Genomic DNA, 12,006 nt, shown 5'->3' with positions numbered 1-12,006 from the left:
TTTTTGCGTAATGCAGGAGTACAGGGTACCTCATCTATTTTGGATCTCTCGGGACCCCCGGGAAACCTAGTCTGGGGCCCCCCCCAAAAAAAAAATCCTGGGAAGCCGCCTCGTCTCCCGTCATGAAGAGTCACCACCGCGGTGGAAACGGACGGGGAATTCAGGAGGAGCGTAGGAGGAATAAGGGAAATGGGGAAAAACAGTGATAGAAAACGAAGAAAGGGATGCGTGGAGCTTGAAAGGACAGGGGAAAGGGGGGAGTGGAAAACGAGGAGAGCGAGATCGGGAAATACGTGGTGAAGTGGGGAAATGAGAAACGAGGAAACCGGAGGTACATGAAGGAGACGGAGTGGAAAAACCTGGACCGAGGGTTTCCCGAGGTTATTGAGCTGGCTAAGGAATGTTGAAATTCGAGTAGAGGGGGACTGGAGACCGTGTGATCGGGAAGCTCAAGGGAAGGAGCGGACGATTAGAATAGAAACAGGGAAACGGGAAGAATATGGAGATGGGAATAGGGAAAACGGGGGGAATGCCTAAAAGAAAACGAGGAAACAGAATGTCCAGAGTATATTGTACCGACCATGTAAGGAAAAGGCACTTATACGTGAAGGCGATCACGCCGAGGAGCAGACGCATGCAGCAGCAGGTCTAACTAAGTAAGTCATATCGAGTGGAGCTTGTACTATCTTGCTCATGGCCGAGGGAAGGGCGGTCAGGGGTATAAACCGCCATAGAAATGGAAATGAGGGAAACTCATTGTTGGACGCATGGCCATGGAGTATTCGTTCTGACAGGTGAACTTCCCACATGGAAGACTAAACGAGCTCAGATGTGTTATATCGTGATATGTGATATGCCGTCGGCAATATAGGATAACGAATTCCCGATAGCTTTCTCCATAGTCCAATGGGATTCTCATGATGGGATCCATCCTCACGAAAAGCTCGAGATCTTCAGGTCCTGTCGATTCGCAGGTCCAGAAGTACAAAGTCTTCTACTACACAATGGATGCGGACAGAATGAAGGAAGCATTGAAATTCTCTGAATTCCTCAAAAAAGAAGTCAGAGACGGCATCCGTTGCCGGAGAAATGAATCAGACTTCGTGGAAATCGATAAGAAATCTCAGAAACGTGTGCTGCGTTACAAGTACGGCATCGCGAGGGAACAGGAGCAAAAAATGGAGGGAACCCTCACCTTGAATGATTCGATACCTGTGAGCCATCCTTATCTGGACGGCGTCAGGGACCACGTCAATTTTCTCACGCCCTACATGAAAGAAAATTTCAAGCCCAGAAGAAAACGGAAAGCTGATTGGGAGTGGGAGATACCGAAATGAATAAGAGAAGGGCGAATTTTAGCGTCGAATGTCAAGACTTTGGACTGTGTAGTGTTGACCAAATAAGTCACTCATGCAGACAATGCCCAAGCAAACGCATATAGGCCACGCTCGACACGTTCTCTCATCCGGGCAGAGCTCTAGTGGGCCGCATCGCACTACAGGGTCTGTCTCGGAGGAATCCACTTTTTTATTCATAATGATAGACTTAGTCCCGGGAGAAGTCTCGCAGTCAACCCTTGGAGGACGCACAGCTGCGGTGACTCTCGCCCTTAGCAAGGGTGAGACCTCCCCGTTGATGAAATCGAGGTTTGCTCTCTTTCCCCCTAACGAGCTCCTGACTTTCACAAAGTTGTCGTCCTTCTCGCATGCTAAAATCATTTATCATCAATTTAATTAGATAAACCACGAGTGCTAGCCCGCTCACACCTCCACGCGTGATCATTCACTCACTCGATGGACCTCTGCCCCTATTCCTAGCGTTTCTGAGCGAGGGAGCGGGGATTTCCGACCATCGGTACTTCATTCGAGAGCCCTAACATTATTTCGCGACTCTAACTATGGAAATCGACCGCCCCGGGAATCGAGCTGATTCCTTAGGCTTCGAAGAAGACTTTGGGTCCTGCATTGGCCTGAAGCTCATTTCCGATCCTAGAGAGTTTCCGGTCGTGAGAGAGAATACAGAAATTCTCCATCAGTCTCAACATTCCACGCAAGGATCTCGTCTGCTATCGACGGGAGCCCTTCTCGCTGAGCCCCACATGAAATCATTCCAAACGGGTAACACACATAACAGGTCATAGAGAATCCTGACTCCAAGGATACGTTTGCTGGGAGCGTTCCCAGTATCACTGGCAGCGAGCCCCTACCCCTTTTGAGCACCCGAAAATGATTTAGTGAAGGCGAACCAATGATTCTCGCAGCGAGGAGAGGAACCCTGCACTTGGTTATCTGCGTGTCACAGTTGGGCGTTGATCGCTGCTGTTCAAAAATTGTGCGCAACCAAACCACTGCTGTATCTTCCCAAAATATCGTAATCAAAAACTCGATCATTCAACGTCTGCTTCTATCGCCGTCGAGCTCCCGTACGCGCGCTGTCCAGAATAGAAATATCCATTTGGGACTGCGGAAGTCCTTAGCGGAAGAATGATTCCCAGCATCCGATCCCCGTATCTGCCTGATCAGAAAAGATAATCATCTTTTCGACCTGTAGAATTTCGATCTTTGAACTTCGGAGTCGAGGAGATCATCGCTCAAGGTTGAAACGCTCTCATCTGTCTCGTGAGCCTCCTTGCGTTCTTGGAGTTCGGCCAGCTTAGTCTTGGTTTCCAGTCCCCTCAGGAATTTCTTAGCCAGGGCGACTTTGGCTATTTTCTTATTATCCGCGATACAAGTGAACCATTCCAATTCACCATTCTTCTTGACCACGGCCATCGAGACTTCAATTCTGCCATCGTCCTCGCCTGAAATTAATTACCACGCTTTAGCTCCTTCTAGCGATTCGTCCGTCATTATCGAGCCGACACGGTCGATCAGAGGAGCATTGGAAGAGAGCAATGGCAACACGAATTCTCGACCTTGACCAGGCAATGATTCCCTCGCATTCAAGAATTAGACAAATAATAATTCTCACCTCCAATCACGGGGTTTGCCTTCGAGAAGAAAGTTCCCGGGAATTTCTGACAAACCTCTTTGATAGGCGAAATCGGTACATTGTTGGTGAACAACAAGATTTCGTAACCCATGATTCTAACGAGTCTGGACCAGACGGTCTCGAGACTCTTCCCAGAATCGATGAAAACAGCTCCTAGGATAGACAGTAGAATCCTCGCGATTGGGCTAGGTATCTCGGCCTCTCCAGAGTCATCGGTCTCACTATCGTCGATTACAGTATTGAGTCGAAGGCCGATGTCCTCGAAGTTCGACAAATACTTCTTGATTGCCGAGAAGAGTTTGTTGCTGGTGTGCAAGAGGACGGTATGGAGTTCGGCGCGAACGACAGCATACGCGGTCACTTGCTTGTTGATCAGCGCACTACGGAGATCGGTCAGCTGTCCCGGATTGAGACTCGTACTCAATCCGTAAATGTACAATGTGAGCAAGTAATCGATGACCGCCTCACCCACGAATGCCAGCTTGTCCATGTCGTCGGTCAATAAATGTTCCCTGCACGAGTGGTGGGTGATCGCTTGCAGGGCTAAGCCTCTGCTCTTGAATTTGTAGCCGACCTGTCTTTCGACTTTATCGATGAGATGACTGTATTGCCTCATCTGCTCAGGGGGGACTTTTTGGGCAGCGGAGAAGTCGAGCTTGAATGCATCCAGGAAGTTGTTGGTTTCGGTATCGCCGAAGTCCTTCCCGATCCACTTGAAGAAGCGAAGAGCACCGACTGGTCCGCATTTTTCGAGATAGACGCCGGCCATCGCTTCTACGACATCCCCTCCGATCTTGGCTTTGAAATCGTGGAATGACCTCACAGGAATCTCATGTCTCTTGGGGAGATCCTCACTGTCGTAGATTTTCTCGTCAACCTGCATGGAGAAGTGGCAAATTGAGTCACTGACATTCAGACCTAGTTTTTCGGACTCTTCGTGCAATTAGCCTGCGAATATTCACGAGAGTCAGCCGAATATGGAGTGAGATACTTGCGTATGCGTTTATTTTTTCTTCTCCTGACTCCGCGAAATGGTTCAGAGCCTCCTGGATGTTTTTGCAGAAACGCAAGTCCTTCAGTCTGGGGACGGAGCTCACAGCTTCGAACCCCCAGTGCTTGACCAGGCAACAGAGGAATTCACGTTGTAAAAGCTTTTGCTCGAACGGTGCAGTTCGGTGTCCGAATGGTAAAAAGTTGTAAGAAGCCCTGAACGGTTGAGCCTCGAGAACCTGCGTGAGCCCCTTTTCGTGAGCTCGATACAACAAGTGACTGTTGTTGACCTCGTACTGACGAAGAACATTGAGTTCGCTTATGCTCTTATCCGGATACCAATCCATGACGGCGAACGTGGAAACGATTTGCAGAAACGAGTCACCCAACAATTCGAGACGCTCAAGATCGAAGATTTCCTCGCATCCTCTCGTCGTTAAAGCTTTCATTAAATCACAGGGCGAAGGTCCCAAGCAGTTTTCGAGGTCGGGCTGAGCCATGTCCCTAAAGCGCAGTTTCGACTCATCGAAACTGCGATCCGCGCTCCAGACCAGGGCGTCGAATTCCCTCAGATTCATCTCCTTCAATTTCGCTTTCGTGGGGCTCACGAATTCCATGTATGGCCATTTCTGTCCAGACGGAGAGGCTGGTTTCAGGCGGCACGCCAGCGCAATGTCACGTCTGACGTCCTCGGCGAGCAGGAGTCGATTCAAGCGGTGTACGATCGTGGGTATCGAAGTCAATTTCCGCCAGAGACTCGCTTTGATTTTGTGCACGGCCACAAACTGAGGGAGGACGTACTTCATCACTACGTCTTTCAGGTACTTTTGTTTCTTCTCTTGCTGATCCGAAGAGCGAGGTTTGAGCATACGCAAACGTTTGTGAGCATGCTCCACCTCGAGAACTGGTTGAAAGGCCTCCAAGAGTCCCTCGGGACCCGTGCGGCGCGTCCTCCTGAACCCATACTCAGCAAAACTCAGAGACCTGGAAAAAGTGGCGAGCGTGAAGTCGATCAGTGCCGTCATGGTGCAGAAATTCAGCGGATCATGAATCATCCATCGATGGGTTTGAGATTCCCGCGTCAGTCCTTTACATGAGTTCCTCATACTCACTCGTCGAACTGATAATACCCCGTCGAGTTCGGAGTCAAAGGTTGGCCGTCCTCGCCGACTGCCCTGGTTTTCGTAACATAGAAGCGGCTGTAGACGTCCTGAGGAGTTCTCGAATGGACCTCTCTGCTCAACTCCTTCTGGTTTTCATTAATATGATACAGAAGCTCTACGACGGCGTCGTCGTAGTCTTCGTCTCTGAACTCGAAATTATCGAAATTTGGCGGCTGTAGTCTGCCGATGTTCCAGAGGACATCCATGTTTATGCTGTACCGTCCGCTGCCATTGATCTCATCGACCGGAACCAAACACGGCGTGTTGAAACCGGCGACTGGATTCAACAAATTGTCTTTCACGTCTAAGACTATCGAGAACACGTATCGATTGAATCTTGCACAAAGGCTCTTCAGCTCATCGTCGAAGATTTGGGCACCGGCGTACTCGAATGAGACGCACTCCTCTCCGGATCTGGTGAATATAGGGAACTTGGGGACGCTCTGCATTTCGTTACTCTTCGATCGCAAGACAATGGCGAGCCAGGTTGGATATTTCACGGGATCGAACACAGGGTCCCCGCGCCAGTTTTGTTCCTTTGCGGTCCAGGACACGACTTCTGTTCTGATCACGTATAAATGATAGGTGTCAAGAGGATCGCAGTCCACCCCCTCTTCTTTGAGCTCGAGAATGCTAGCTCGTTTTCGAGGGAGCACGTAACGTTTCTTTTCTCCAGCTTTACACCGGGTGACTAGCATCTCCTGGAACGAACCGTCCGGTGAATCAGGATTCCAGCGTACTCGTGAAACGCAGGAACGATCTTTAGGATTACTACCCGATGATCATTGCCCAGCCTTCAGTGGGCCAACTCACCTTTTTCAAATCTTCTTTCGGATTCACGTCTTCGGGTCGCGTATGGAGCTTGTAAAGGTTGGTGTACATTCTCCGAGGAAGAAGGTTATCGGCTAGTTCCCCACACTGATGGAGGCGTTTACACATTTCAAGAGCGACGTAGGACTTCGCTTTATCTTTACTCGGGAAAGGACGAGCTCTATTCGAGATTTTCTCTTTCACGGGACAGACGATGGGCATGCTCAGAGTGCATACGAAGCCATCGGGTGTTTCCTCCATATCGAAGAATGGGAAAAGGTTCGGATATTTCAATCGCATGAATCGTTGACAGTATCCATATATGATACTGATTGCACTCTTGGCCGTGATGCGGGCTCTGCCGTAGACGTACGGTGGCAGGTCGGGGTCGTCCACGAACTTTTCCGCCGTCTCGAAGGCTGTTGGGGCGATGCGCTCGGTTCCACAACACTTCATGACTAGCTGCTCCGTCTCTTGGTAGGAATCCAGGAGCGCTTCAGTCATGAGGCGATCGCTCTCGGAGCTGAGCACGACGTACAACGAGGGTTTCGCTCGCGCTCTACCTTTCGATTGCGTGTAAGAGCGGACGTCCATCGGAGGATCGAATCGAATGATGAGATTACACGCGGGTACATCCATACCTTCTTCGATGACTGAGGTAGCGAACATGAGGTTATATTCGCCGTTCCGGAAGTTTTTCATCACCTTGTTCTGAGCTTTGGAATTCATTTTCAAACTCTCTGGGTCAATTTCCCGAGCATAATTGATCTGAGCCTGACCGACGATGAACGAACAGCGGATGAAGGCGAACGAGCTGTCTTCGACAGACAGCTGTCGCATCCAGTTGTAGAGAACGTAAGCCACGAGGCGTTCCTTGACGAACACGACGGCCGACAGGTTCGTTTTCTCGAACCGCCTTATGACCTCCAGAAGTCTCGTCATCCGCGGCGGTACGTCGTGAAGCGACGGACAATCGCCAAGAAACTCGTAGAGTTCTTTGAAGATTTCGAATTTGATATGTGCGTGGTCTTTGAAACCTTGAGCACAATCTGGAAGTTGTAGGGCCTTTTGCAATTCTCGCTCCCTGAATTCAACGAGTACCTTCGCACAATATGGGCCGCATGTGTGGTAGGTGCTAGCGAGAGCTTTCATGTTCCTGCGGAATTCGGTATAATCGGCGCAATCCTCCAACAGGGCCATCTTCGCGGCATCGATGGGAAGCTGTTTCTCAGCATCGTGAGGATGGTGCGTGACGATGATCTCAGTCGGCTTGGTTCCGAAGTTCTGAGCGCTCAAACTCGAGGTTTTCGCAACCGAGTCCAAGCAAGCCTCTAGATCTCTAATTTTTTTTTGAACTTCGAAACCTTGAACCTGGAAAAAAATAGTAAGAGATCGGTGAGATCCGGTCATATTCAATAGAATACACAGTCGACCAGCTTCACCGACTGATAGGAGGAGCAAGCGGAAGAACCGATCGCTCACCTTCGCGTTTACTACTGACGCTGTCAGTCCGAGTATCCTTGGACGCCGTGATTTGTCACCGAGATTCGCATAATTCTCCATAATCTTAACGTAGGGATCGTCTCCGGTGGCTCGGTGACACTCGTCGAGGACCAGCAGATTGATATTCTCCATAGGCAAGAATCCATGATCGATTGCGATCCGGCAAACTTCGGGGGTCATCACCAGCACCCCGTTTTCGTTGAACTCTCGGTTCCAATTCTCCGAACTCCAGCGATCCGTCTTCGTTGGTTGTAAGAGGCGAATCATCGATTAAACTTTCGTGGGATTCTATCAGTTTCCCCGTACTGCCTCGTTCACTTGCGATTATTTTCAATCTTCCAGGTTTCTATCGAAAGACCTACATCCATGGACCCGACGTAAGACGCCACTTTCACGGTCATGTGCTGAGCCAGGACGGCGCTTTGTTGCTCGACGAGAGGTACGCTGGGAGCGAGAAAGACTGTTCTCTTCCCGATGGGCTCACCGTATGAGCCCTCTATCCAGGGTCCAGCTACCTCGTGTTCGAAATGTTTCACCAACAGAACCGAAATGAACGTTTTGCCGGTACCGGTCCCTAAACACACGATGGTGTTGTGCTTCTTGGCGAATTCGAAGAGCTCGATCTGGTAGGATCTTGCCTGCTCCGCCAGTAAAGCCTCGGAATTCTTCTCCACATCCATGACCTAGACGAAGGACAGAGTTTTCAAACGTTGGTAGAGCGGTGAGAGGTGCCCGAGACTGAATCTCATCTTCTAAGATCCTGAAATACTCAATCAGATGATTCGAACCCACCTTCCGGCTCGTTCGACGCGATGAGCTCATGGTTGCAGTCTATGCTCTTCCTCCTCCTGCGAAGGGAAAATATATGGGATATACATATATAGGAGAAGAAAGAATGCAGAAGAAAACGAGAGAATGCATGTATGCTTATATGGATCGCGCTCGGGCTCCGCCTGGAGAGCTATTACTTCCGATCAAGCGAGTCCGAACTCGATGTATCGCCCGCCTACGGTATCCCGTCTCTCGAGGATCACGATCGGAGCCTTCGCTCCAGAGCTCTTCGGTTTGGTACGATCGAGTCCCGACGCTCATCTCATCATGAAATGCTCCACGGGTGGACCAATGAGATTCGCTAAAGAGCACGTCGGGCTCTCTCGTGTTGCGCAGAGCGCTCCCGTGGCTAACAACGAGATGAGCTCGTTTGGAACAGATTTGATCGAGGACATCTCTCTGCGAGAACGCGTCTCGGCGAACGGGGATTCGTCTAAAGCACGCTGAGTGGCTCGAGATTACCGGCGGACATGGTTCCGAATCACTATATCAACCGGCAGTCATCGAGTTCGTGAACATGAAATTATGAAATGCTCCTGACGTGTCTGAGATGCAACCGGTATCGATCCAGCTTCGACTTCCCGGAGCTCGAAAAAGTCCCTTGGAAGTGGAAAGAACTAGCGTTTCCTCCACACCGAATGCGCTCTCGCAGCTCGAGACAATGCTTGAGGTATGGCTCAACACTCGTCGTCGCCTAGAATTCGCTACCACATGATGCGTCATTGCGAGCTGCTCGATTGCGCCAGTCGGGGGGTGAGAACGAACAAAGAACCGAAGCCGGTGAAGAGCGATTCGGGATTCCTCCAGCCGGGAAAGTCTCCGGATATCAGTGTCGTCATTGCCTCTGACTTCCAGATACGAATTCCCGCGCGACCGAGGTCCAACGACCCAGTAGAACTGGGTGATGGTAAATGTCATTACGACTATCCAGCTTCAGTGAGCCCGCACAAGGGCTTGTGGCGCTCTGAATCCAAAACTTCGAGATGAACTTACGTGAGAGTCCGACGGAACCTTTTCGGCTCCACAATGGCCGTATTGAGGTTAGCGCGCGAATACTCGTGATGTGTCATACACTCTGATGGTATCGAGGTGTCGACTCACGATGAGAACCGGTAAGAGAGTTTCCGAAAGCGATGTGTTCTTCATTCGTGCTATCGTGCTTCATATATCCCTCGGCGGTATGTCAATGCAGCAGACGACGCCGGAGGGAAACAATCGCGTATCTATTGCTCCGCTTCGGATTTACACCGCGGTGAAAAACGAGAGATGAGTCCTCTCGTATGCGTGATATTTAGAGATTCTCCTGTCGGCAGGCTCATGTGATAAGTTTTGGGGAATTCGACTGTCCCCCATCTCAACCCGCGCGCGACTCGTTCCGAAGACCACGTAGGGCCCCTTTCTCTTTGTGGAGAGGGTGACCTTTCGAGGATGGCATAAACAAAGATGGCGGCCCCAAAGAAGTAAGTCCGCTAATTCCCTAATATATCTTTTTGGCATTTCTTGAATTCCCATGACTCTCTGCGGACGTCAAAGACTGAGTTTTTTGCCGAAGAGCTCTGAGCCACTTCCCGAAAGGGGCGCAGAGCTCAGAGAGATACGCCCTAACGCCAAAATTGAACTCTCCTCTTACGCCGGCTGCATATTCTTCGTAGTGCCATCTGACTACGATTTAGCTAAATCGGACGCGCTTTGCAGATATGGTCTCATCCTGCCGAAGACTAAGCAGGGTCCTGGGGTGCAGAAGGCGGCGCCGTCTAACGTCTTCGGAGACGATAGCGACGATGAACATTCTAAAACCAACATCGAAGAAATGATTAAAAAAGAATCGATAAGGAACCTGAAGCGACTCGAAACCCAGGTCAGGAAATGGAGAATCGTCCCCTCCGCATGTTTCTTCTGATGGGCCGAAGCCCACGCCGGCATCAGGCTAAAGGGGAAATATTCTTATCGCAGACGACCATGCAAAAGGCTCTTGATCAGGACGCTAAGGTTTTCGAATACGATGAGATCTACGACGACATGAAAGCCGAGAAAGAGGCTCAGGACATCTCTAACAAAGTCATCACGAAAGACAGGAAGGTCGGACAAGTCCGCTTTGCCATCAATTCTTGGATATGATCCAGAACCCGCGGAGTTCGGAGCCGCTCGACTCTTTGAATGAAGTACATATATGCCTAATTCCAGCCGAAGTACATCGACGACTTGCTGAAGAATGCTGCGATTAGGAAAAAAGAAGACGAACGCCGTCAGCAGCGGAAGATTCAGAAAGAACGTGAGGAAGAGAAAAACGAATTAGGGGACAAAGAAGCTTTCGTCACTTCAGCCTACAAGAAGAAGATGGAGGAAATGAAACGAGAGGAAGAGGAAACCAAACGCCGGGAACAACTCGAAGGTAGATCCGGTTCCGAGGAATGAGAAGTGCTCGAGTCACCTCTCGGAATCTTTTTTCCCGAAAGGAACGTTGAAAACGTCCCTGCAGAGATTTGAGCTTGCTTAATGGGACGCTCTAACGTGGAGCTCCTCTCTCGCAGACATGATGGACGTGACGAAACAGAAAGACCTGACCGGCTTCTATAGACATCTGTTGAAACAACAATGCGGTGAGGAGAAGGTCCCGGGACAGAGGTCAGTGACGGTTCCGGAAGAGCCGGAGAAGCCCGAAGCCGCTGTCGAAGCGGTGCCCAGTAGCTCGAAGCATTTCTCCAAGGATCCGGATGCGGATACGGATATCGAGATGAGCAGCGACGAAGAGGAAGCAGTCAAAGCCAAACGTGAGCCCACTCTACTTGAGCCTCACGCAGGCGCGCGGGAATACATGACAAATCATTTGAGGCCGTATGCTCGGTTCATTATGAGAAACAAAAATTATAGAAGCTCCTCGACGACGATCGCATTCTTGACTTCTAGGCAAGCCTGTCACTCGAACATACAGGAAGCGAAAACAAGAGAGCGATTCCGAAGACGAACCCACGAATCAAGACGCCGATGAGAGGTACGGCTTCAAGAAACTCACCTCCCCCTCCCCAACCTCCCTTGGCTGTTGATTCGGCGACGAGGTTCACAATGCAGCTGAACCATTTTTCCCTTGCAGCATCGAAGAAAGTTCATCAGAGTCCGAAGACGAGGACGAGGCCAAGACCACGAAGAAGAAGGAGGATAAGAGCGGATCTGGGGATCAGATCAACGACGAATCCGAGGACAAGCCCGAAGCGCAACAACGGAAGCCGAAGGACTGGAGAGAGCTCATGACGAAAAGAAGCGTCAGGGAAAAGTTCGAAAGTGCGCGTGAGCGCTTCCTCCTCCGTCAACGGGGCGTCGCTGCTCAATGAGGGTGGACGTCTCTCCATGTACAATCTTGTAACAAAACTCTCTCGTGTATAAAACCTGTTAAAGAATAATGACTGCACAGGAAAATTCCTTTGGAGACGCTCCGGTGAACGATTCTCTATATTGCTCGCGGAATCTTGAGCTCTCTCTGTCCTATAGGTAGTTTACTTGAGAATCGTGGTTCTTCCTTTTACCGGATCACTCCAAGGTGCCATACCCTGGCGGCGGTGTCTAAGAGAACATTTATCGGTGCTTGCAAGATATGAATGACTTTTCTGACGATCTTCCGCTTGAGTTGTCGTGGATCGAAACCTAATCCCAACCCTATTCTGGGAATCGGGGGCCAATCTCAGCTGGCGAGATAGAATATTCCTCTCCCGAGAGATTGGAT

At 50.2% G+C, this 12,006-nt stretch overlaps 2 protein-coding genes across 2 annotated transcripts; one reads left to right on the top strand and one right to left on the bottom strand.

The window, feature by feature from the left end:
• Nucleotides 1–2,204: 2,204 nt before the first annotated feature.
• Nucleotides 2,205–8,279, bottom strand: LOC100900145 (endoribonuclease Dicer). Its single transcript, XM_029112900.1, has 8 exons — nt 8,250–8,279; nt 7,820–8,140; nt 7,437–7,697; nt 5,958–7,325; nt 5,094–5,845; nt 3,999–4,965; nt 2,971–3,880; nt 2,205–2,800 (listed from the first exon to the last, which is right to left on the bottom strand). The coding sequence occupies exons 1-8, from the start codon at nt 8,277–8,279 to the stop codon at nt 2,532–2,534; spliced, it is 4,878 nt and encodes a 1,625-aa protein (XP_028968733.1). The 3' UTR covers nt 2,205–2,531.
• A 1,439-nt stretch (nt 8,280–9,718) lies between these two features.
• Nucleotides 9,719–11,677, top strand: LOC100900002 (nuclear speckle splicing regulatory protein 1). Its single transcript, XM_003748506.2, has 7 exons — nt 9,719–9,748; nt 9,984–10,146; nt 10,242–10,367; nt 10,473–10,680; nt 10,820–11,059; nt 11,196–11,280; nt 11,380–11,677. Exons 1-7 carry the CDS (start codon nt 9,732–9,734, stop codon nt 11,615–11,617), a joined length of 1,077 nt encoding a protein of 358 aa, XP_003748554.1. The 5' UTR covers nt 9,719–9,731; the 3' UTR covers nt 11,618–11,677.
• Nucleotides 11,678–12,006: the final 329 nt, after the last annotated feature.

The sequence above is a fragment of the Galendromus occidentalis genome, unplaced genomic scaffold (genome assembly GCF_000255335.2).
Source record: "Galendromus occidentalis unplaced genomic scaffold, Mocc_1.1 scf7180000077533, whole genome shotgun sequence".
NCBI classification, from domain to species: Eukaryota; Metazoa; Arthropoda; class Arachnida; order Mesostigmata; family Phytoseiidae; genus Galendromus; species Galendromus occidentalis.
The sequence above is the reverse complement of the archived record's forward strand: the minus strand, read 5'-3'. Positions and strand labels throughout refer to the sequence as shown.